This window comes from Alosa alosa, chromosome 23 (assembly GCF_017589495.1).
Source record: "Alosa alosa isolate M-15738 ecotype Scorff River chromosome 23, AALO_Geno_1.1, whole genome shotgun sequence".
Classification (NCBI taxonomy): Eukaryota; Metazoa; Chordata; class Actinopteri; order Clupeiformes; family Clupeidae; genus Alosa; species Alosa alosa.
This window is the reverse complement of record NC_063211.1, coordinates 4,929,112-4,955,937: the sequence shown is the minus strand read 5'-3', so window position 1 is coordinate 4,955,937 and position 26,826 is coordinate 4,929,112. Positions and strand designations below refer to the sequence as shown.

The window sequence follows — 26,826 nt, the reverse complement described above, 5'->3', positions numbered from 1 at the left end:
ACAGTGGTCAGTCATACTCTGATACAGTGGTCGTTGTGGTGGTCTGGACAACAGAGGTTGTATGGTGGTCCGTAGTCCAATGGCCATTTCGTGTTAAGTGTGTTCCGGTATGGTTCTGAAACTGCATTCAGATATGGTTCTGATTCTGCATTTTAGCTTGAATGTTATTCCACATTTTTGTAAATTGCTTTGGATTCTAGATGTAGTGAGGGGCCTGGACAACAGGAGAATTTAACGTCTGGTTCAAAAAAGTTGTGAAAAAGCCACTTCATGTTGATCCTCCAGACTTCAATAAGCTAAGAAAAATCTTATTTGCATGATGTATCAATTCACTGTTGCAAGGTGATGAACGGTAACATGACTAGATGGTTGTATTTCCTGTGCTGGAGCTGATGCTGGCCTTCAGATCAGGTTGGGGCAGCCGTGGCCTACTGGTTAGCGCTTCGGACTTGTAACCGGAGGGTTGCCGGTTTGAACCCTGACTAGTAGGAACGGCTGAAGTGCCCTTGAGCAAGGCACCTAACCCCTCACTGCTCCCCGAGCGCCGCTGTAGCAGGCAGCTCACTGCGTCGGGATTAGTGTGTGCTTCACCTCACTGTGGATTCACTGTGTGCTGAGTGTGTTTCACTAATTCACGGATTGGGATAAATGCAGAGACCAAATTTCCCTCATGTGATCAAAAGAGTATATATACTTATACTTATACTTACTAGGGTCCTGGGTCAGCTGAGATGATTAGGCCTGCTGCTGCTTCCCAGACACAGGGCTCTGTGGGAGAATGAGCAGCGCTAACTTGGCCTGATACGTTAAACGGGACTCGGCTGCGATGTGCCGTCCCCTGTGAATAGAAAGCGTGGGATTGCAGTTCCATGTGAGGTGGGAGGGAGGCGGAGAGGTGTGGTAACAGCCCTCCTTCCCTCTCTCTATATGCTGGCTTGGCTAAATCACCGTGGATTTGTGCATGGTTGCCCAGCAAAATTCCTATTTGGTCTCTGGAAGTGCGGCTTTTTCACAAACCAGCATTCCTTTCCTTTCAAGTACGGAGAGCCATGGAGAGGCATTTCTGGCGAGGCTGACGAAGTTGAATGGATGGTGACGTACGTAAGCAACACACAGAGTGGACACAAACTCACCAGAGCTTGCCCCCGCTGGAGCGCGTCTTGCCCTGGGCTAGCTTACTGTTGTATTACCACAGACTGCAGCTATAAAGGTCAATTAAACTTTCAGACGACAAGCGTTGCTCGTCAAAAACAAATTGTTGCCGACTGATGTCGTGGAGCTGAAGGCTTTCATAGTCTAGTGCCAAAGACAAGTTTGGTCTCTTTTTACGTCTTTTGCGTCAATTATAAATTGACCTTAAGACTCATCCAGCTCCAAAAACTGGTTGTCTGAATGTTCCTTCCTGATATACTGCCTTGCCTCAATCCAGCCTGCACACAGACACACACATCCAGCATATGATCAGTAGTGCGTCAGATAATGTTGTCATGCTGTAGGTGTCGAGCTATTGGACATTTGTTTGAATTACTTAATTCTGTGATAATAACCCTTTTTAGATCACCTTGATAACCGTTAATAATTGTTGTTTTTAGGTTATAGTTACTGTTCCATGATGCTGATTCAGAAATGGCCTATCAATTGGAACTGCAGGAAGTAGAACATTTAAATTGACCTTGAACTAAAAGTGTTTGTGCCAAGTGTTTATGATGTGACGTGAGCTGTGGGCTGTTCACCTCACCTCAAAGTGAAACTTAAGTCAGTTACAACCAACTTGTTCATGTAGATATTCTCGCTGTTTGAAGATTAAAACCTTTTTCTCCTTCATCTCTATCTTCTGGTCCCTCCAATGACTTCTGTTTTTTTTTTTTTTTTTTCACACTCGTGGTCTTCTATCCACCTTGTGTCTTAAGCTAATCGTCTCTCTAGAGAATCTGACTGACTGTCTCTGTGTGGGTATTCTTCTGTCTCCATGGCTTCCTCCTTTCTCTCTGGTGATCCCCCTTGTCCTCCTCTTCCCCTCTTCCTCTCCCTCCTCTCTGTCATCCTCATCTTCCTCTCTGTCCTCCTCTTCTTCCCCCTCTTCCTCTTCCTCTCTGTCCTCCCCCTTTTCCTCTCCTCCTCTCTGTCCTCCCCCTCTTCCTCTCCCTCTGCTCTCTGTCCTCCTCCTCTTCCTTGTGTCTGTCAGGGGTCAGGGGTCATGGCGTTCCCAGCGATTAGCTTGCAAGAGACCGTGGTCACATGACCGGCCTGGTCAAGAGGCCAGCGAACTGACACCACAGAGAATAAGCATAAGCAGATGCGCAGATGTTGCTTTGGGAACACACACATACACACACACACACACACAGGTGCACACACATAACAACAACAACAACACACAATGATGATATTTATCTTTTGTATCTGGGAGCCATGTCCACAATGTCTCATGTCTTCCTGTCTATAACTCTACAACTCCCCCCGTCTTAAATCATCTTTTAGAATCACTCACACACACTCATTCTTGCCACATTCTCCTGTAGAATAAATACTGGAGTAATGCATACTCTATACATGTAGACTTACACACACACACACCACACACACCATACACACAACACAACACACACACACACACACACACACACACACACACACACACACACACACAGAAAGTTGTAAAGATGCAGCTGCACTGCCAAATGCATGTTTATGTTTCTGCTGAGTAACTAGAGCATGTCGAATTCTTTTTCACACACACACACACACATCAAGATGTTAGCATAATTGCTAATAAGGAGGTCCTGCCTGTACATTTCTCCACTTCCTCAGGGCTTTCCCACTAGCAGATGGAAAACATAGTATGTGTGCAAGCCTTTTGAAAGGTCTTGAGAGACAGAATGTGTGTGTGTGTGTGTGTGTGTGTGTGTGTGTGTTTGACAGACTCAACTGTGCCCTTCTTTGCTTTAAAGCTTTAAGGTAGCATGTAGTAGTGTGACACACAAAGTATGCAGAACACACACTCCTCCAGATTAGTCTTGAAGACTATTACTCACTTGTAGGTTCCCTAAACATGTACAGGACCTTATCAGATACCTCAGTGATCACAGGTTGGTTTTGGCATCACTGGTTTTGAACAGCTGTTGAATTTCATACTTCAGTTGGTCCTTTTAATACTTTGCTGGTGATGTTGGTGTTTCGTACGTGTGAGCGTGTGTGTTTGCGCTTGAATTGATGAGGTGCCCCTGGCTCTGAGCAGCTGGAAAATGTGTGCAGTGAAAAGCGGTTGTATTATCCATTTGAGAAATGCACATTTGTGTGTGTGTGTGTGTGTGTGTGTGGCGTAATGTACTGTGGTGTCAGGTTCTCTGTCACGAGCTGATAGAGTTGTGCAGTTGTCCGTGTTTGTTGCGTTCCACAGAGGGGCTGGGGAGCCACATGCTCCAGCATAAAGAAGCCCAAACATAGACGTCTCTCTCAGAGGAAAAGGACTTGGACTCTTAAGGGCTGCTCACACCTAGAGCGATAACTGTAACGATAACAGCAAAAGAGTATCGCTCTAGCTGATATGAATGACAACGTCCACACATAAACTGTAACGATAACGACATGAAGAATGATATCATTTGGGATCTCTTTCAGAGCATTTTTTAGAACAATAAAAAAGCTGACAGCCAATCAGAATTGTATTCCTCACATTCATTTCACTTGCATTAAAACACTCTCTTTAGTGTACTCGTTCACTCTTTTTAGTGTACTCGTTCACCTTTCTTTTTAAAAGCATTAAAACACTCTCTTTAGTGTACTCGTTCACTCTCTTTAGTGTACTCGTTCTCTTTAGTGTACTCGTTCACTCTCTTTAGTGTACTCGTTCACCTTTCTTTTTAAAAGCATTAAAACACTCTCTTTAGTCTACTCGTTCACTCTCTTTAGTGTACTCGTTCACCTTTCTTTTTAAAAGCATTAAAGCACTCTGTTTAGTGTACTCGTTCACTCTCTTTAGTGTACTCGTTCACTCTCTTTAGTGTACTCATTCACCTTTCTTTTTAATAGCATTAAAACACTCTCTTTAGTGTACTCGTTCACCTTTCTTTTTAAAAGCATTAAAGCACTCTCTTTAGTGTACTCGTTCACTCTCTTTAGTGTACTCGTTCACCTTTCTTTTTAATAGCATTAAAACACTCTCTTTAGTGTACTCGTTCACTCTCTTTAGTGTACTCGTTCACTCTCTTTAGTGTATTCGTTCACCTTTCTTTTTAAAAGCATTAAAGCACTCTGTTTAGTGTACTCGTTCACCTTTCTTTTTAAAAGCATTAAAACACTCTCTTTAGTGTACTTGTTCACTCTCTTTAATGTACTCGTTCACTCTCTTTAGTGTACTCGTTCACCTTTCTTTTTAAAAGCATTAAAACACTATCTTTAGTGTACTCGTTCACTCTCTTTAATGTACTCGTTCACTCACTTTAGTGTACTCGTTCACTCTCTTTAGGTTACTCGTTCACCTTTCTTTTTAAAAGCATTAAAGCACTCTGTTTAGTGTACTCGTTCACCTTTCTTTTTAAAAGCATTAAAACCTCTCTTTAATTATTTTCGTTCACTCTCTTTAGTGTACTCGTTCACCTTTCTTTTTAAAAGCATTAAAACACTCTCTTTAGTGTACTCGTTCACTCTCTTTAATGTACTCGTTCACTCTCTTTAGTGTACTCGTTCACCTTTCTTTTTAAAAGCATTAAAACACTCTCTTTAGTGTACTCGTTCACTCTCTTTAGTGTACTCGTTCACTCTCTTTAGTGTACTCGTTCACTCTCTTTAGTGTACTCGTTCACCTTTTCTTTTTAAAAGCATTAAAACACTCTCTTTAGTGTACTTGTTCACTCTCTTTAATGTACTCGTTCACTCTCTTTAGTGTACTCGTTCACCTTTCTTTTTAAAAGCATTAAAACACTATCTTTAGTGTACTCGTTCACTCACTTTAGTGTACTCGTTCACTCTCTTTAGGTTACTCGTTCACCTTTCTTTTTAAAAGCATTAAAGCACTCTCTTTAGTGTACTCGTTCACCTTTCTTTTTAAAAGCATTAAAACACTCTCTTTAGTGTACTCGTTCACTCTCTTTAGTGTACTCATTCACCTTTCTTTTTAAAAGCATTAAAACACTCTCTTTAGTGTACTCGTTCACTCTCTTTAGTGTACTCGTTCACCTTTCTTTTTAAAAGCATTAAAGCACTCTCTTAAGTGTACTCGTTCACTCTCTTTAGTGTACTCGTTCACACTCTTTAGTGTATTTGTTCACCTTTCTTTTTAAAAGCAGAAACATGTCTGAAGTATACACACAAACAAGGCATCAAACTGGTGTTTTAATATATTTTTATATATATATTTATAAAGCTAGGTGGAGGTATGAGAGTGGTCAGACATGTCACACACATGCTGGATCTTAGAGCTGTTGAGCTCTGTGAGTGGTCCGATTTAAGCTGCTCTGGAATCCCTCTTTGGTATTTCTGCAGTTCGTTGACTCCATACAGCAGTAGACAGAGTGTCCATTTAAAGACTCTGACTCTGATCTCCACTGCCTTTTGGGAAAAGCCAGTATGGATTTTGCCAGCTGCTGGCTGTGCGCTCATCTTATCGCTGCAGCTCATGATGACTTTGACTGGTGGCACTGGTGCCTGCAGCTCTGAGTTGGCAGCATGTGGCATCTTCTAGCTGTGTGTGTGTGTGTGTGTGTGTGTGTGTGTGTGTGTGTGTGTGTGTGTGTGTGTGTGTGTGTGTGTGTGTGTGTGTGCGCAGACAGCTGCTGCTGATAGAGATGCTGGGCTGTTGGAGGTGGAAAAAAAGATACCTGTAGAAATTCTGTCAGCTGGGTAATGTGGAAAGCCAATCTGAAAAGGGGATGTGACGCCCTGATTTGGTCCTAAATGATGAGGTGTAGGTGATGTGACGCCCTGATTTGGTCCTAAATGATGATGTGTAGGTGATGTGACGCCCTGATTTGGTCCTAAATGATGATGTGTAGGTGATGTGACGCCCTGATTTGGTCCTAAATGATGAGGTGTAGGTGATGTGACGCCCTGATTTGGTCCTAAATGATGATGTGTAGGTGATGTGACGCCCTGATTTGGTCCTAAATGATGATGTGTAGGTGATGTGACACCCTGATTTGGTCATAAATGATGATGTGTAGGTGATATGACACCCTGATTTGGTCATAAATGATGATGTGTAGGTGATATGACACCCTGATTTGGTCATAAATGATGATGTGTAGGTGATATGACACCCTGATTTGGTCATAAATGATGATGTGTAGGTGATATGACTCCCTGATTTTGTCCTAAATGATGATGTGCAGGTGATATGACTCCCTGATTTTGTCCTAAATGATGAGGTGTAGCCAATGAAATGTTTGAAGGCCTACCTCTGCAGTGTGTTCATGCCATGCATTCTTTCTAGCTTAATGCTGAACATGACGGATTTAGCTAATCCTCCCTTAGTACATAGGTTGCACACGTACATGCACACTCACTCACACACCAACAGACCGTTGTTCTGCAAAATGTTTATTCTCAAAGGATTTTTCCACTGTTTAACAGCATGTGCAATATTTTAAGTTGTGCAGATGCATAAAATAGTTTGTGCATTGGTTCAACTTACAAAAAAAAAATCTGACAAATTCATGAAGAATTATCATACTCCTGTGATCGCCATCTCAGATGTCTCAGATAAACCACTCTGACATTCATGCTCAATCTAAGCCAGAGTTAATGAGTCATAGCAAGGATATTTATTTATGGGATATTAGTTAATGATTTAACATGAGTTGTAATCATCCTTCAAGCAGTAAGCAGAGCTCATGTGCAATTGCTGGAAAAAGAGTACAGGACTATGATTATGACGGAAGAGATTTGTCAGCGCCTTTGACATGTAACAAACGGGTTACACCAGGCACGTAACTGAAGCATTCCATTCACAGAGTTTAAAAATAGTTTTAGAAGACTGGTCTGATTATTTCTAATGTACGTGACACTGTCACATCTGGTGTAGCCCGTTCTTAGGATTATACCGGTAAGTGCTGTATATACTCCTTTGATCCTGTGAGGGAAATTTGGTCTCTGCATTTATCCCAATCCGTGAATTAGTGAAACACACTCAGCACACAGTGAACACACAGCGAGGTGAAGCACTCACTAATCCCGGCGCAGTGAGCTGCCTGCAACAGCAGCAACCGCTCGGGGAGCAGTGAGGGGTTAGGTGCCTTGCTCAAGGGCACTTCAGCCGTTCCTACTGGTCGGGGTTCGAACCGGCAACCCTCCGGTTAAGGATAAGTATATATACTCTTTTGATCCCGTGAGGGGAAATTTGGTCTCTGCCTTTATCCCAATCCATGAATTAGTGAAACATACTCAGCACCTGTCATACCAGCACACAGTGAACACACAGTGAGGTGAAGCACTCACTAATCCCGGCGCAGTGAGCTGCCTGCAACAACAGCGGCGCTCGGGGAGCAGTGAGGGGTTAGGTGCCTTGCTCAAGGGCACTTCAGCCGTGCCTACTGGTCAGGGTTCGAACCGGCAACCTTCCGGTTACAAGTCCGAAGCGCTAACCAGTAGGCCACGACTGCCCCCAGGTACGTGCCCGGTGTGGCCTGCACACACAATTGACCTCTTTCTGGAATGGCCCACCACGCATTCCTGAATTCTAGTTCTTGGGCTGTAGCCAAACACAAATGAAAATAAAGAAATGTATTTTTTCAAGTTCACTGTCTGTACATGTCTGTATTAATAAAAGGAGTGGTTCACTGCTTTTGTTGTGAATCACCCTCCCTGAATGTAGGGCAGTTGCTCTCACGGATCCAAATTGGTCTCAGCCAACAACATCAAAACAGAGAAGCTGCATGACTGTTATTCAAGGGGCCTATAGTGAAACTTCTATAGGTTCTTACACTTTTAGCATACATTTATATGTGTGAAGGGCACATAAGGGACACATACGTTAAAAGGTTTGGTCCGGGCCACTGAATTTTGCTTCCTGTTGCCCCAAACCTAAGTGGACACATTCAGCGTGTGTCAGAAGTGAAATGCTGTGTTGGTAACTAAACCTGTGTGTGTGTGTGTGTGTGTGTGTGTGTGTGTGTGTGTGTGTGTGTGTGTGTGTGTGGTGGCTCCAACTCACGGGGTGTCATAAGAACTGAAGGACACAGGTCAAGACCACCTACGTTGACCAGCTTCAATAGCTCGACACGCCTGAGAGCCCCCCTTTGTATTTGTCTGAAATCCTCTCACTAGGCTAAGGCAGTTACAGGGAGAGAGTGGAGGCTAAGGCAGTTACAGGGAGAGAGTGGAGAGTGCTGCCAGGCTGTGTCCTTGCAGCGCATATTTTCTCTGGATGTGTTTCACTTATTCATCCCCAGTCAGGCCGCTGGGCCGTGTGGAGCCGCCTGCCTGCCTGCCTGCCAAAGAGCGAGCGAGAGCGAGAGCACGAGCACTGCCTGGGAATCCTCCCTGGGGCTCCTCCCCTGCTCTACTCTGCTCTGCTGACTCTCCTGAACTCTCACTTTCCCTGTTTACTTCTTGTCTTTCCCCCTCCAGTTTCCCATGTTTTGCCCCCCCCCCTCCCTCCACTCATCCAACTTTGGGTTCTATCCATTCATTCCTCTGCTTTCTCACTCTTTTCATTCCTTTCCTCCATCCCTTTCTCTCCCTCTCTCCCTCCCTCTCTCTCTCTCCATCTCTCTATCTCTCTATCTCCCTCTCTCTCCCTCTCTCCCTGCCTCAGTCTCTGTCAGTGTTCCTCCGTAACTCGTGTTTATAGATGCAGAGCCCATTTAACACACGGCAGCGTTGCCTGCTGGGTGCTTATAAATCATTTACAGTATGTTAAATGGAGAGAGAAAGAGAGAGAGAGAGAGATCATAGTGCAGTATTTACCGTATTTTAAATGAATGAGATGATAGAGGGGCTAAAAAAAGGGGATGGGAGGGCTCTGGGAGTCCCTCTAGGGTAGAGCGCTGAGGAAGCGCTCCGACTCCTCCAACTCCTCCGACTCCTCCAACACGCGAGAGGAAAGAGAGAGAGAGAGAAACAGATAGAGAAACAAAGAGAGAGAAAGAGAGAGTGGTGGATGTCTAACCCTCCAGCTGGAGAAATGGTGCCAGAGAGGACTTGATTAAGGCACTAGTGGGGCAACATGGAAGCCTAGAGGTGGGAAAGTGCTTCTTAGTCAGATTCAGACTGCTGCCTTTAACTCCCCCGAGGGGGGCCAGCCACACAACAGCTTGAGGAGAGTTGACAAGGCTGGTTGCCTGATTATCCTCTTTTTTTCTTTTACCCTTCCTTCCTCTCTCTCTCCCTCCCGCCCTCCCTTGCTCTCCCTCTCTCTTTTCTCTTCCTGTCTGCATTTAGTGAGACTCCATGAAAGATGACAGAGGAGGTGATTGTTATTGCCAAGTGGGACTACACTGCCCAGCAGGACCAGGAACTTGACATCCGGAAAAACGAGCGCCTTTGGCTCATCGATGACTCCAAGACGTGGTGGCGGGTGCGCAACACCTCGAATAAGACGGGCTACGTCCCCTCCAACTACGTGGAGCGCAAGAACAGCCTCAAGAAGGGCTCTCTAGTCAAGAACCTCAAAGATACACTTGGTAAGATGCTTCTGTCTGCTGTCACGTGTTTTAGGTCTAAATACTGACTTGTCCAAGTACACAAGCAGCAGGAGAACAAGGCCCAGACTTGGCACACATTACTAATAAGAGGTGTTAATGTTGGTTTTATGTTATGCATGGTTTATTAAACATCATTTTACATGTGCTCCTTTTAAATGATTTGTGAATGGAGATTAATATGTCAAAACGTTAGAGCAGAGAATTGCAGCTATTTATCAGTGGTTCAGGCAAGGAAAAGTGATTGTTCTGCTCATATTATGAGATGTATTTTTGTCCTGTGTAGAATTTATCATACAGATCTGTGAAATGAAATAAGTAGATGGAAATAGCATCACTAATTTAGGAACAAATTTCTGTTTTACCCTAATTTAGGAACAAATTTCTGTTTTACCCTACACTTGACTATTTTTGTCAAAGATTCGCTTAAATAGACTTTTTCTAGATATTTGGCTTTAGATGTTTTTGTATGGTAGGGGAGACCGGGGTTGGTTGTCACAATTTTTACTCATGCATGAATTGCTTATATTCAAAAACTCTTTCAGCAGTAATTCCTACATGAAATGAAAGCTTGGGGTCTTGGCTTTAAATGTGTATAGTTTTTACTTTTAGAATGTATTGTAACAGGGAGCAATTAACCATCAAAGACACTCTGACACAATGTGACAATCAATCCCATCACGGGGTTGGTTGTCACAGGGTATGGGGTTGGTTGTCCCTATAGAGTTTCAATGGGATTTCAGTGATAAAATGGGATCTTAAAGCAACACCAAAGAACTTTTCCTCTGTCGCATGCACTATTTGTTTATCCATCACCAGCTTTGCAAATAACAATGTCCACAGACAAGGTAGAATATGTTGCATGATTTTATGAAAGTACGATGTATTGCGACATCAGATGCAAGTCAAATTTGTAGTTTCTTATGTCTCATTCCATCGAACTACAGAACCGCTACCCGTTCCGGCAAACTTACACATTGTGGTTATAGCCGATAGAGGGCCGCGAAGCGAATGCAGAAGTGCCGTTCACTCTGTTACGAGTTGATGAACCACTGAAACGATTTTGGAAACATTATTTTAAGGTACAAAAAACTCTTTGGTGTTGCTTTAAAAAATGATGTGTAACTTTTTAGTTTTTTAAGCTAGAAACTGCAAATAAGTTTTAATATGAATAGTTGTCATCAATGCCCCTTATGTTTAAACAATGGGATTAAAGGAGGTGATCAGTTACTTGAATTGTCTACTGTGTTAAGAAATAAAATGAAATCATTTTCAGTGTTAAAACCTCTTTATTATCATGTAAGTTGCAAACAAAGTTGCAAACACAGTGACAACTGTGTCACAGTGACAACAAACACATGTGACAACCAACCCCACGAGCTATGTGACAACCATCCCCAACTGACCTCTTGACAAAGATGTTAACCTAGCTGCCACATGGCTTTAACTTGATAGCTGAAATATGACTCAAAATAAAGCTACTATCTTTGGCTTTTTAATGAGTGTTTTGTTTTTGAACTACTAATATCCTACAAGCTCTCAATACAAAAACAACACCAACATGAAAATTTACTCTGACCCATTAAAATTTCAAAATTTAAAACTCACCTCAATGCTGTGTGTCTTTTCAGCAAAATTCCTAGTGCAAATGAGTAAGCTATCAAAGGGTAACAGTTTGATATCAAAATTTTGCCACAGCATCACCTAGTGTGCCTGGAATAAGCAATGTGACAACCAACCCGTGAGACAACCAGCCCCGGTCTCCCCTACTAGGATCTATTGTCCACAAACCGGGCTATTGGCAGTCTTTTACCCATAAAGAGGTAAAAAAGGCTTTTAATTAAACCAAGATAGGGTGAGGGCGGGATAACAGGAGTGATGTTTAACACAGCCAATGGCTGTACTGAAAGTGTCACTATTAAACAACACAGAATTGTGTCTCTTTTGGAATAACTGCATTTAAAACCTTTGTTAACAAGAGAGATGTGTTTGCTATAAAGATTCAATAAGAGATCAATATACCAATAAGTCCATTTTCATCACTGGTAACGTCCCTTGGAAATCGGAAGTGAACAAAGTGAACATGTAAGGAGATCTAGGTGTTAATTGAAGCTAACTACGGTACCTATGGCAAGGTGCATTGCAAGTTAGCTCTGGGGTAGCAAAAATCAAAGTGTGCCGTCTTAACATACTGGATATCACAGTATCCAGTCGAAGGCAGAGGACAAAAGTGTGTCGAGCAAAACATTTGCACTTTTGATTTCTTCGTCCCCGCGAGAGTTTAACAGGTGTGAAATCCCCATGTTATTTTCCCATAGGACAAATCTCAAGATACCGGATCTCCTTATGTGGGCAAAGATGGTAGCTTTTCTGTTGCCGAACTTCAGAGGTCTATTTTCTTTTGTCCGGTGTAGCCAGATATATAAATATACCCGTCTTACATGATATGTCTGGTGTAGCCAGGCTAAATATACCCGTCTTACATGATATATGAAATATATGGTAATATGTTGGATAAATATGTGTCCGCTTGGTTAAAGGCCAGTGAGGTGTAGCCAGGCTAAATATACCCGTCTTACATGATATGTGAAATATATGGTAATTAGGGCTGTCAAAATAACTGATTAATTTTGATTAATTAATTTGAGAAAAAATAACTTTATTTCAAAAATAAAATTAGTGCAGATTAATCGATTCCGTATGACCCCGAGCCGTTCTAGTCAGTAAAAATTAGACTGTAAAATGAAGGAGAGAGAAGAAAACATGCTGCCTGGATCATTGATTGGAACATTTACTTTTACAAAACGGCCTGATGGTGTTGATAAAAAATAAAGTGTTGAAAATAAAGTCCTCTGCAATGTCTGCAGCAAGGAATTTGCATATTCATCAACTCTATAGTCGCACATCAATGCAAAGAAATAAGTGTTGACATTGAGGGGAGTGTTAATTTATTTTCATTGTGTCCCCTAGGTTATATCTGTGGCCTGAAATGCCTTGTATGTGGAAAAAAAAACTTCTTCCCGAAGCACTTTTGAATTTATTTCCTCAGCATATTAGGTCATATCATAGATTATTATGGCAATTATTTGAACAGTGAAAATAGGCAGGATAAAGCAGGATAAAAAAGGATTACGATGGAAAGGGTGAGATCTCTTGAATGAATTGAATCCTTACTCATTACTGAACTACCTTGGTATGATGCTTCTAACTGCTGCTGTTGAGCTATTGTTCCAACCACCAAACCTTTGGATCATGTTTGCGATTTTTTTTTGGAACTATCCTTTCTAAAAAACTAAATCCATGAACGGTCGTTCTAACTACCAAGATTGTGACAGAAGATAGCCAACTACCCTTTTTAGAAACGTACCCCAGAATAGTAGAAATAATTTTGCACACTTGAGCACACTTGATATGCCTTATATTATAGACGCCTCATTTATGGCTGCATTCTTTAAAGGAGAATGAATAGGTGAGAGTTTGCACTAAATAAATGACCTTTAATTTGCAAATTAAAACTTTAAATGCCTCACCACCCATGTGCCTTCAAGGCTAAGAGTGCTCTTTAGTGTATTTGGCGAAGTCATTGCAGCATATTGAGTTTTCTTCTATAGACACAATTAAACGTATTCATATACAGACACAATTGAGTACTGTTCAAACAGTCTCTATTTCCCTTACCACGTGGCAGATAAGATGCCACTTAATTGCGGGGTTGTCAACCAGGCAGGGCAGTTAATAGCCTGGGCTTCTTTGTGCTGGTGCCTAATGACCCAGTGGACCATGGTGCTTTAGGAAGAGATAACTACCCAGAATAAGCTTCCCCTAGTCCGGCTGTTGGCCTCTGCCCTGCTCTGGTTCAGTGTGCATTCATTCATAAGGTCTTTTTTGAAGAGCCGAAATGAAATGTACACACACACAGAGACACGCACAAATTCACACACACTCGTATTCACATACACACTCACACACACACCACACACACACACACACACTCACACTTACATACACACTCACACTCACACACACACTCACACACACACACACACACACACACACCACACACATTCACACTTACATACACACTCACACAAACACACACACACACACACACACACACACACACACACTCACTCACATACATACAGTACACACTGACGCAGCACACACATTTACACACACACACATTCACACATGCAGTCAGTCACCCCGTTTGAGAAAATGTATTTAGTGCAAGCCTGGCGTTGGGCCAGCGGTGCTGTTTATCTAGCAGTGGGCAGGCTCATCTGACTTGCGGTCCAGTAGAGCGCTAAGGCCCTCTTTCCAGCCGACACATAATCTGTAAGTGGAGAGTAATTGATGTTTTGCTGCCTGGGGGGCCGTGAGTCTGTCAGCTGCTTGACGCATGCCCTCTTCTGTCGCCCCGACACCACACACGCTGCCGCCACAGTCCCCCTCTGTCGCGCTGGCGCTGCAAACGACGGGAATGTTGGGAAATGAACGTTCTAAAGAATATCTGGGTTCATTGAATTCAACATGGAATTTTAGAGCCTTCAATTGTTGCGGAACTTACAATGTTACAAATGCCTACACCTTTAAGGGTTAGAGGAACACGCCAACTTAGATAAGAGGATGCGTACATGCCCTTCTCTTCTCTGTGGGTGCAATAATGCAATGACCCAGTTTAACACTGTTAGCCTAGCTTAGCATAATTTACTGGAAGTGGGTTATAGGCTAACTGGAACAACCCATTTCCAGTGAATTATGCTAAGCTAGGCTAACAGTGTTAAACTGGGTCATGAGAAGAGCTCACAGCAGAAGAGATGGGTATGGAATGTCTCCTGATCTAACTTGGGAGTAGATGGCAAATTAGCTAATTTCCCCAAAGGTTAGCGTGTTCCTTTAAGATGAGGCTTGCGCAAGCAGATGAAAGGCATCTAACTGAGTGAATTGAGCCGTCAAGGGTCACACAGAGCGCTCTGCGCTGTTCATGCCATCATGCTAGCGGAGTGCATTTATCATGCTTGTGTTACGCCGTGTCGGAGTGCTTGTGTTTTGACCCACCAATGAGATAATGTGATGGCTAATGGTTTTGATGGAATGCTAGAATGTTGATAGAATCCTGACTGTGTATGGTGTATACAAAGCTACACATCAGAATTGTATGTTCTGGGATTGCTATGGTGGCATTTTCACTTAACATAACTCTTAGAGATATTTAAGAATGGTGATAAATGTCTTTTGACAAAACCAGCTGTTTTTAGCATAGACTGTATATATATGTAAACATTTAAACTCTAAAAACCATAGACTGTATATACAGTCTATGGTTTTTAGAGTTTAAATGTTTTCTTTCTGTTTGGTTTCATCTGTTTCAGTTTAGACCTACAGTGTGGGGAAAAAAAAAAAAAAAAAAAAACGGCCAGTGCCTTACTATACACCCGTGATTTCTGAGTATACTTTTTAGTTACCAAAGATGTCCAGAGGCTTCCTAGTGGCCATTGATCGTTGCATTGATTCGGATGTCTAAAAGCCACGATACATGACCATGTGTGTGTGCATGCATTTGTGTTTTTTTGTTTTTCTCTGGCCATTAAGATAATCCAGATTTTGGCAGTAGCCATTGTTCTTTTCCTGCGGCACCCTGATAGCAATGTGTGTGTGCTGCCATTTTGTTTGGCAGTGTGGTCAGGCAGTGTGGTCAGGCAGTGTGGGCAGGCAGTGTGGGCGGGGGGGAGGCCTTATGCCGTGCAAATGGAATCTCATGACGACTGTGAATTTGGTAGATGCACAGTCAATGGAGTCCATTTATCTTCACTTTCAACAGCAGTACACTCAGCTAAATTGAACCTAACCACGTGTCCCTCAACTATGCCTCTCCTGGTTTGTCCATGTTAAGTCTGACTCGTGAAAAAAAGCTTGAAAGACTTCTCATGGTTTTGAAGGATGAAGAAATGAATGCTTGTGGCCTAGATGTTTTTGATCGCACAGACCAAGACCATGTAAGACTTTAAAAATGGTTGCTTTGGGTTAATTTACTATTGAATGTGCTTTATGCTTTTTGGGTGAAATGATGAGGCAAGTAAATTGTTTTTCTGTTGGTTCATGTTATGGCATGACTTCAGAAAGGCATGATTCATTGTGTTTGGGATTATCATGTATTTATCCATGCTCAGTTGCAGATTAGCATGTACATGTAGGCCTGATGAACCTGTAGCTTTCCATCAAAAAATATAGTTTGCAAAGGATGGGTCCCATTTCTAAAAAAAAAAAAAAATCTATTTTTGAAATGGGAGACCGTACATTTTTCCGTAATAAGTGTGCACCACTTGGTGGTCAGACAGGACATTGAAAGTGAGGGAATGATGGGATGGGAGCAGGAGGGGGAAAAGCAGAACTCATGAAGAGAGGGGAAAAGAGATTAATCATCCAGCTCTGCACTTCTACTGCCTGCTTCGCTAAACCAAATTATTTTCGTCATGACTTCTGTGCAGAGTTGGTTTTCGGAGTCATCGGCGTCTGCAACCAAGAGTGTGCAGAGTGTGTGTGTGTGTGTGTGTGTGTGTGTGTGTGTGTGTGTGTGTGTGTGTGTGTGTGTGTGTGTGTGTTTCAGTGACCGTGGGCCTGTTGGCCCGTGGGCCCGGCCACTAGCCTCCTGGAGGAAACATACTGGAGGTGTGTGTGTGTGTGTGCGTGTGCGTGCGCTTGTGCAGAACCGGCCCCCAAACCTCCCCACAGGGGCTGGACGCTGTCACTGTAGCATGCTGACATCAGCAGGCCGATATTTCAGGAGTGGGCGCCTAATAGCCACGGTGGCTGGCTGATCTGGAGTCAGTTTTCACATTTGGCCTCCGCTGAGTGGTGGAGGTGGGAGGAGGAGGTGGAGGAGGAGGTGGAGAGGGAGGAGGAGGAGGTGGAGAGAGAGGAGGAGGGGGAGAGGGAGGAGGGGGAGGTGGAGAGAGAGGAGGAGGAGGGGGAGGAGGAGGTGGAGAGAGAGGAGGAGGTGGAGAGGGGGAGGTGGAGAGAGAGGAGGATGAGGAGGAGGGGGGGAGGGAGGAGGAGGAAGGGGAGAGGGAGGAGGGGGAGGTGGAGAGAGAGGAGGGGGAGGAGGAGGAGGTGGAGAGAGAGGAGGAGGAGGAGGAGAGGGAGGAGGGGGACAAAGCGGGCGCCTAATAGCTGTGGTGGCTGGCTGATCTGGAGTCAGTTTTCACATTTGGCCTTCGCTGAGTGGTGGATGAGATGGAGGTGGAGGGGGAGGAGGAGGAGGTGGAGGGGAAGGAGGAGGTGGAGAGGGAGGAGGGGGACAAAGAGAGACCTGCAATGTAGAGACTAGCTGTTTCTTTATGAATGGTTGCTCTTTACTGTATTTGCCCAATATGTTGTCACACAAGTGTTCATGGGCTACAGTAATCCACGTTCAAAGTCATGGACAAGCCCTAAACAAAGGCAACGACTTTAACTCATTTTACTCAAGTTAAATAGTACAGCAAACCAGGCTATAATAAAGTGGCGGTAACTAGCCTGTTTACAGCCTTTGAATGAGCGATTTTGGAAGAATAAAGATCCTCCAAGCTGCATTTAAGGCTGTTCCAATCTGTTTGCGGTTTGTCATATCCTGCAATCATGGCATGATTTGGCCTGCTTAGTGCTTGACAGATCAGGCTAATTAGACAGGTTGATGTGCCTGTAAGGAAATGATGCCACCCTTTACATGGAGGTGATGGTTGACTCTTTCCGTCAATTTACACTCATATAGAGGAAGCAGAGGGACACAGCTTTGTGAAACCTAGTTTGTGCTGGTTCTCAGATTTCACTGTTGATGTTGAACTCTGAAAGGAAAACTACCAGTTCCGTCGAGCTGATTGACATCTTGACCTCTCTGTATTTGCAGATGATTATCTGGATTTATTTTCCATAAAGGGTGACGTATGTTTGCACAAAATAAGCATCTCCCCAGCATGTGTGGCAGGAGGAATCCTAGCATACTACAACCCCAAAATAGAAAAAGTTGGGACATTGTGTAAAATGTAAATAAAAACAATGTAATAATCTGCAAATCTCTTAAACTCATATTTAGTTGCAAAAAGGACACAGACAATATTATCAAATGTTGAAAATGAGAAATTTGACTATTTCATGGAAAATATATGTTAATTTTGAATTTGATGCCAGCAACATGTTTCAAAAAAAGTTGGGACGGGGGTAACAAAATGCTGGAAAAGTTGTGTAATGATAAAGAAAACAAAAGGAAGAATGTTTCATAACTAATTAGGGTAACTGGCAACACGATTGGGTATGAAAAAGACCATCCAAGAGAGACATGGTCTCTTAGAAATAAAGATGTAGGGGTATTTATCACTCTGTGTAAACCTGTGTGCACAAATGATGAAACAATGTCATTTTAATGCTTCTTAACATGAAATTGTGACATATTTAGGGAGTTCATCATCTACAGGACATAATATTATTAAAACATTCAGAGAATCCAGAGAAATCTTTGCAAACAAGGGAAATATCTGAAAAACAAATTGGATGGCCGTGGTCTTTTGGACCTCAGATGGCACTGCATCAACACCAGACCTGTTTCCAGACCTGTCATTGTATTAGCTCAAGACAATCTCTGATGACCATTATCTATGTGCCCAGTTTGATACTTAATTCCAAAACTACAGCCACAATTGTAATAGCTAAAATTGTATTGAGACATGATACAGAAAATTCCACCCTCTTATCTGGGCCTGAGCTTGTTTAAAATGGACTGAGGTAACGTGTAAAAAGGTCCTGTGGTTAGACCAATCAAAGTTTGCCTTTCGTTTTTGAAATCATGGACTCATCTGGGCTAAAGAGGAGGGGGCCTATCCATGTATCCAACCTATCCAACTTGTTTTAGTGCTCAGTTCAAAATCCAACATCTATGACGGTGTGGAGGAGCATTAGTGCCAACAGCATGGGCATCTTGCACATTTGGCAAAGCACAATCAATTCTGAATGATGTATACAGGTTTTGATCAACATATACTGCCATCTAGGCAATGTCTTTTCCAGGGACAACCTTGAATATTTCAGAAAAACAATGCCAAAATAAATTCTGCACATACCTGTACTTAAATAGTATTTCTCCATAGAGGAAGAGTCCAGGTGCTAAGATGGCATGTCTGCAGTGCAGATTTGTCAAATTAGGTGCATAATGGAATGAAAAGCATGACTAAGAATACCTCATACTGTTTAGCAACTGAAATCCTATATCAGGGAGTAATGGGACAACATTTCATACTCAAAACTGTAGCAAAAGGTCTCCTCAGTTCTTAAACATTTACAAAATTGTGTTAAATGAAGAGGTGAAGCAGCACAGTGGTAAACATGCTCCCGTCCCAACTTTTTTTGGAACATGTTGCTGGCATCAAATTCAATATGAACATATACTTTCCATGAAATAGTCCAAATTTTCATTTTCAACATTTGATATGTTGTCTATGTCCTTTTTGCTGCTAAATATGGGTTTACAAGACTTCTATATTATGACATTCTGTTTTTATTTACATTTTACACAACATCCCAACTTTTTCTGTTTTGGGGTTGTATTAATGCAGAAAATTAAACTAAGCCTGCAGCCATCAAGAACAAGATTTGAGTTGTTTTATACTGTGTATAATACATATAGTGTGTGTGTGTGTGTGTGTGTGTGTTGTCCATTTTAGACATTAGAGATATGTTCTTGGAAAAAAACTGATTTGTGAAGCAGGTCCTTTTTAGACAGTAATTCTAGTGTTTTTTTAAGTAAAAACAAAATTGAGTCAGATTAGAGTTTATGGCTCCCTGTTTCTCTGTGCTAATTAAATCAGAGATTAGAGTTTACGGCTCTCTTTTTCTCTGTGTTAATTGAGTCAGAGATTAGAGTTTACAGCTCTCTGTTTCTCTGTGTTAACTGAGTCAGAGATTAGAGTTCTGGCTCTGTTTCTCTGTGTTTATGGCGCTCTTTTTTCTCTGTGTTAATTGGTCTTTTCTTGCCAGCCACTTCAGTGGCAGGTGGCATCAGAACAGAAACCTCTTCCGGGTAGTTGTATCTCCTTCCTGTGTTCTACCTTTGGACCCGACTGTTTTATATCTGTTCCACTGTGTTAACTGAGTCAGAGATTAGAGTTCTGGCTCTGTTTCTCTGTGTTAATTGAGTCAGAGATTAGAGTTTACGGCTCTGTTTCTCTGTGTTAATTGAGTCAGAGATTAGAGTTTACGGCTCTGTTTCTCTGTGTTAATTGAGTCAGAGATTAGAGTTTATGGCTCCCTGTTTCTCTGTGCTAATTAAATCAGAGATTAGAGTTCTGGCTCTGTTTCTCTGTGTTAACTGAGTCAGAGATTAGAGTTCTGACTCTGTTTCTCTGTGTTAATTGAGTCAGAGATTAGAGTTCACAGTATTTCTCTGTGTTAATTGAGTCAGAGATTAGAGTTTGCAGCTCTGTTTCTCTGTGTTATTGAGTCAGGGCTAAGAGTTCACGGCTCTCTTTTCTCTGTGTTAATTGAGTCAGAGATTAGAGTTTACGGCTCTGTTTCTCTGTGTTAATTGAGTCAGAGATTAGAGTTCTGACTCTGTTTCTCTGTGTTAACTGAGTAAGAGATTAGAGTTCTGACTCTGTTTCTCTGTGTTAATTGGAGTCAGAGATTAGAGTTTACGGCTCTGTTTCTCTGTGTTAGTGGGTGAGATTAGAGTTTACAGCTCTGTTTCTCTGTGTTAATTGAGTCAGAGATTAGTTCACGGCTCTCTTTTTCTCTGTGTTAATTGAGTCAGAGATTAGAGTTCTGGCTCTGTTTCTCTGTGTTAACTGAGTCAGAGATTAGAGTTCTGACTCTGTTTCTCTGTGTTAATTGAGTCAGAGATTAGAGTTCTGGCTCTGTTTCTCTGTGTTAATTGGGTCAGAGATTAGAGTTCTGACTCTGTTTCTCTGTGTTAACTGAGTCAGAGATTAGAGTTCTGGCTCTGTTTCTCTGTGTTAACTGAGTCAGAGATTAGAGTTCTGACTCTGTTTCTCTGTGTTAATTGAGTCAGAGATTAGAGTTCTGACTCTGTTTCTCTGTGTTAACTGAGTCAGAGATTAGAGTTCTGACTCTGTTTCTCTGTGTTAACTGAGTCAGAGATTAGAGTTCTGGCTCTGTTTCTCTGTGTTAACTGAGTCAGATTAAGAGTTTATGGCTCCCTGTTTCTCTGTGCTAATTAAATCAGAGATTAGAGTTTACGGCTCTCTTTTTCTCTGTGTTAATTGAGTCAGAGATTAGAGTTTACAGCTCTCTGTTTCTCTGTGTTAACTGAGTCAGAGATTAGAGTTTACGGCTCTGTTTCTCTGTGTTAATTGAGTCAGAGATTAGAGTTAATGGCTCTGTTTCTCTGTGTTAATTGGAGTCAGAGATTAGAGTTCGGCTCTGTTTCTCTGTGGCACTGAGTCAGAGATTAGAGTTCACGGCTCTCTTTTTCTCTGTGTTAATTGAGTCAGAGATTAGAGTTTATGGCGCTCTTTTTCTCTGTGTTAATTGGTCACTTCGCGCCACTTCAGTGGCAGGTGGCATCAGAACAGAAAGCCTCTTTACGGTAGCGTTGTATCTCCTTCCTGTGTTCTACCTTTGGACCCGACTGTTTTATATCTGTTCCACTGGTACGTCCTAAAGGGATACAGATCTGTGTTAGCCTGGCTAACGTGACCACTGAGATGTGGTCTGGGAACTACACATTCATTTTCTCGTATTTGAGACGTGGTTTACGAATGCCTAGAGCCGTTTGTAGGGCGCTATCAAATGCGTCTGTATGTAGCTCATAACCGCTTCAGTGTGTCGTCATCGCGTTGCTGTCCCCCCTCCATTCTGTGATTTGTTTCCTTCGTTGAGGTGAAAATTTGGTACTTGGATTCCAGGCTGCCTAGCAGTGTGAATAAAATTGCATGTGTATGGCAGCATGTGGAAACCCAGGCTAGATCTGTGTATGAAAATAGGTAGGTATTAGAAGACGAGGGTTTCTGTCTGTTAATCGTTTGAGGTTTGGAGTCTGCAAACAGGACGCCCACACGCGTAAGAGCTAGCGTCCACCCACGCAGTGGAAATGACACCCTAGGTTTGCCAATCTCCATCTGCCCACTCCCTCTCCTGTCCTCTCCTCGCTCTACAGACCCAGCCATCAAAAACGGACTGCTGGAGAAAGTGTGCTATGAAGTTCTCCAAAAGTAGGGCAGCTGCTTCCATGCTCTGTGGTGCACATCCTAGCCTGCTGTCTTGTGTTTTCAGAACCAAATGATTACGGTGTCTTTGTTTGCTTGTTTTTTTGTTTTCCTTCTCGTGTGTGTTGGAAAATGTAAACGTTGCGCGAGTGTGTTATGTGGAGTGTTATATGTACCCTGAAGAGCACTTGCTTCTGTTTTGAAGGCCTCTCGAGGAGGACTGATTTGTCTGCCACTACAGTGACTCTCTCTTCCTCTCCACTTCTCTCTTCTCCTCTCCTCCTCTCCTCTTTGTCACTACAGTCACTCTCTCTTCCTCTCCACTTGAGTTTGCTGTTATTCCTTCTCTTCCTCTCCACTTCTCTCTTCTCCTCTCCTCCTCTCCTCTTTGTCACTACAGTCACTCTCTCTTCCTCTCCACTTCTCTCTTCTCCTCTCCTCCTCTCCTCTTTGTCACTACAGTCACTCTCTCTTCCTCCTCCACTTCTCTCTTCTCTCCTCCTCTCCTCTTTGTCACTACAGTCACTCTCTCTTCTCCCCTCCTCCTCTCCTCTTTGTCACTACAGTCACTCTCTCTTCCTCTCCACTTCAGTTTGCTGTTATTCCTTCTCTTCCACTTCTCCTCCTCTCCTCCTCTCCCTTTTCAATCTACATGCTGATGCCATAAAGGCTTTAGAGGCTGTCAGCAGGAGATGTTCACTTGTTTTCCTTTTTGTGGGAAGCTATAAATAAAGAACACCCCCCACACACACACAAACACACACGCACACACACACACAAACACACACACACACACACACACACACACACACATATAACACAGAGAGGTCCCTGTTGGTTAGTGGAACAGGATGGAGAGGAGGTGATTGGCTGAGGCGTTAAAAAGCCTAAGTGTGGAGATAGATTTGAGAAATGGCCACCTCTCTCTCTCTGCTTCTCCAGGTCACTGCAGTTCTATATTGGTCACCGTTTTCACTCGCCACTTAGCAAGGTTCTTATTCTGGGCAAAAAACTCGGCCTAACCTTTCACAGGGTGCACGGTGGCAGAGGGTTTTGTGTGTGTGAGGATCGTGTTGTTCTACAGCGCACCGGACGTGTGTGTGTGTGTGTGTGTATGTGTGTTTGTGTGCATCCTATTTAACTCTTTGAATGCCTGAGATTCCTCCGCGGGGGAATATGAGCCGGAGAGTGCGGTCATGTGGTTGAGTGATATGAACTGACCACGGTGTGACGGGCAGGTCTGGGGGAGTTTGCGTAAAGGCACCTGGGCCACGGGATGTGTGTGTGAGCGGGAGTGTGTGTGTGTGCGGGGTGTGTGTGTGTGTGTGTGTGTGTGTGTGTGTGTGTGTGTGTGTGTGTGTGTGTGTGTGTGTGTGTGTGTGTGTGTAAATATTGATACGAGTGAGTGAGCCGGTGTGCAGACTCGGCGGCGGGTTAATAAGTCATGATGTGAGGTGCTGTTCCTGAGACTGGGAGACTAAGATTGGCACGATCCACTGCTCCACGGGGCCCCCTGGCACGCGCATGCACACATGTTCACACACACACATACACGCAACACACATGCACACACACACATTCACACACACGCAACACACATGCACACACACATTCACACACACACACACACACACACACACACACAATCACACGCAACACACATGTACACACACACACACACATACACACACACACACACACATATGCACACGCACACACACATATGCACACACAACACACATGTACATACACACATACACACACACACACACACACATAGACATATGCACACGCAACACACATACAGTATGCACACGCAACACACATGTACACATTCTCACACACACACACACACACACACATAGACATATGCACACGCAACACACATGCACGCACACACATTCACACACACACACACACACATCGCTACAGCGACGCGACGCGCGACGCGCGCGACTTAGCACGCACACACACACACACACACACACACACACATATGCACACGCAACACACATGCACACACACACACACACACACACACACACACACACACGTCATGCACGCGCAACACACATGCACACACAACACACACGCACATACATATATACATGCACGCACACACATTCACATGCACGCACACACACAGAGAGCTACACACGTATGCACACACACACACACACACACACACACACACACACACACACACACACACACACACACACACACACACAGAACTCCACTGAGGTAGAGGAGCAGCCAGGCATGAAGAACAGAGGAGGTCAGAGACAGGATGGTGGGATTTCTGCTGACCGGAGGACAGTCCTCTGCTGTGTGTAGATGAGCCAGGCAGTGACTTGTAGCCCTTAACCCTTAAAGGAGGGAATGTTGGGAAATTAACATTCTAAATAATATCTGGGTTCATTGAATTCAACATAGAATTTTAGAACCTTCAATTGTTGCGGAACTTAGAATGTTCAAAAACCTACACCTTTAAGGGTTAAGATATAGACCCTTTCAAGAGTTCCATTATCAGCATCATAGTTGACCCCACAAGACTTCCTTTTCAACATTCCATATGTTATCTTAATGCAGAGGAAGTAGATTGGGGCCCAAATAGAACATTCAAGCATTGTTTTTGTTTTTATTGTTGAAAGGGTCTATAGACCCTTTCAAGAGTTCCATTATCAGCATCATAGTTGACCCCATAAGACTTCCGTTTTAACATTCCATATGTTATCTTAATGCAGAGGAAGTAGATTGGGAACCAAATAGAACGTTCAAGCATTGTTTTTGTTTTTATTGTTGAAAGGGTCTATAGACCCTTTCAAGAGTTCCATTATCAGCATCATAGTTGACCCCACAAGACTTCCGTTTTAACATTCCATATGTTATCTTAATGCAGAGGAACCAAATAGAACGTTCAAGCATTGTTTTTGTTTTTATTGTTGAAAGGGTCTATAGGTATAGGTACTCTTTTGATCCCGTGAGGGAAATTTGGTCTCATGCATTTATCCCAATCCGTGAATTAGTGAAACACACTCAGCACACAGTGAGGTGAAGCACAATCCCGGTGCAGTGAGCTGCCTGCTACAACAGTGGCGCTCGGGGAGCACATTAGCCAGCGGCAAGCGGCAGGTTTCCTATAGTTCTCTATGGTTCGGCAGCGGAACAGTGGCAACGCTGGCGTAACGCTAGCGTTGAACAAGCTGAGCGTTGAACTTGGTTCAACTTTCAAAGCGCAACGCAAGCGTATTCATTTGACAAACCGTTTGTGTTGCTTAAGAACGAGACTAAACTTATTATGGTCTGAGCGTTGTGTTACGTTTGCCGCTTGCCGCTGGCTGATGTGATCCCCGCCTAAAGGTAATAAATACTTGGCATCTGTGTTCGGCACTTGGAGAGGATATAGGACAGGAAGTAGGGTTACAGGAGAGGGATGTGGAATGACTGACATTACTCATCCCTCTCCTACATTTGTAATGATGAATGCAAATGTTACTGCATACAGTACATGTAACAACACAGATGCACACACATGCACTCGCAACACACATGCACGCAATACACACACACATGTGCATGCAACACACATGTAACAAGTCCACAGCTTGATGAGGAATGACTGGTGTTGAATACAAAATGTTACTGCATACAGTACATGTAACAACACAGATGCACACACATGCACTCGCAACACACATGCACGCAATACACACACACACACACATGTGCATGCAACGTGCATGCAACACACATGTAACAAGTCCACAGCTTGATGAGGAATGACTGGTGTTGAATGCAAATATTACTGCATACACTACCAGTCAAGTTTGTAGACACAAATTTCCATTCCATGAGATCAGTTGCATTGTTTTTTACTCAGGGCAGCAGTTTTCAGATTACATTATGTGCTTACATCATTGCAAAAGGGTTCTTCAATGTTTGCTCAGTTAGCCTTTTAAAATGATATCAGATTAGTAAACAGAATGTGCCTTTGCAACATTGGATGAATGGTTGCTGATAATGGGCAATCTAGATATTGCATTTAAGATCAGCCATTTCTTTCTATAACAGTTGAGAACCCTTTTGCAAACTTTTCTCCAAACTTTTGACTGGTAGTGTACATGTAACAACACAGATGCACACACATGCACGCAATACACACACACACACACGCGCGCGCGCACACGCAACTCACATGTAACAAGCCCACAGCTTGATGAGGAATGACTGGTGTTGAATTCAAATGGAACTGCATATATGTAACAAGTCCACAGCTTCTTGCCTGCAAAAATTCCACTATCACTACTGATATTTTTACTTTTTTGTATTTGAGTTTTTGTATCCAGAATGCAATGTTGCCGTCTAGTTGGTCATTATCTGTTTAGAGTGAGAACTGAGATAGGACCTGGGAGAGTAGTGTGAAACAGCAGTGCTGTGTTGACTGGTGCTTGCTGCTATGGTAACCCAAATGATTGTCTTTGTCAGTGGAAAGTTATTTCTCTTCTCTCTATGAGGAATGTACGACTGCATTGCTACTGTGCTGCACCCCACACACACACACACACACACACACACACACACACACACACTCCCACCCCCTGCACAGCGACTCTTCTCCTCTTTCCTTCTTCCTGTCTTGGTCGCTCTTCCTCTCCTCCAGGTTGGACGGTTCTCCAGCGCAACAGCAGAAACACTGTGTGCCTTATACACTTACACTGTGTTATACTGTTACTTCACGAGTTCTGAATGTAGCCATTTTGTACGATTGGTTTATGGAGCAAATGACCCAGACCCAGCTTGTGCAGGCCTCTGGTGTGTGTAGTGTTGTGTGGGCAGCCCTGTAGACACCTGAACCGTAAACACCACACTTCAAAAAATGAATTCTAACCAAGTGTTATTGATCTTCTATTAAGATTAAAAAATCTATTTGGTATTGTTTTTAGTATGAAAAGACTTACCTAGCGCCCTCTCAAAAGATCATTTTGACTTAA

At 43.1% G+C, this 26,826-nt stretch overlaps 1 protein-coding gene across 2 annotated transcripts in view; it reads left to right on the top strand.

Moving 5' to 3' along the window:
* Positions 1 to 26,826, top strand: part of nck2b (NCK adaptor protein 2b) — a 56,721-nt gene that overhangs the window by 24,445 nt on the left and 5,450 nt on the right. For both annotated transcript variants that reach the window (XM_048234522.1, XM_048234521.1), the window contains one exon: positions 9,379 to 9,620. In XM_048234522.1, coding sequence (XP_048090479.1) covers positions 9,395 to 9,620 — 226 coding nt within the window. In that variant the 5' untranslated portion in view covers positions 9,379 to 9,394. The remainder of the gene's footprint in view (positions 1 to 9,378; positions 9,621 to 26,826) is intronic.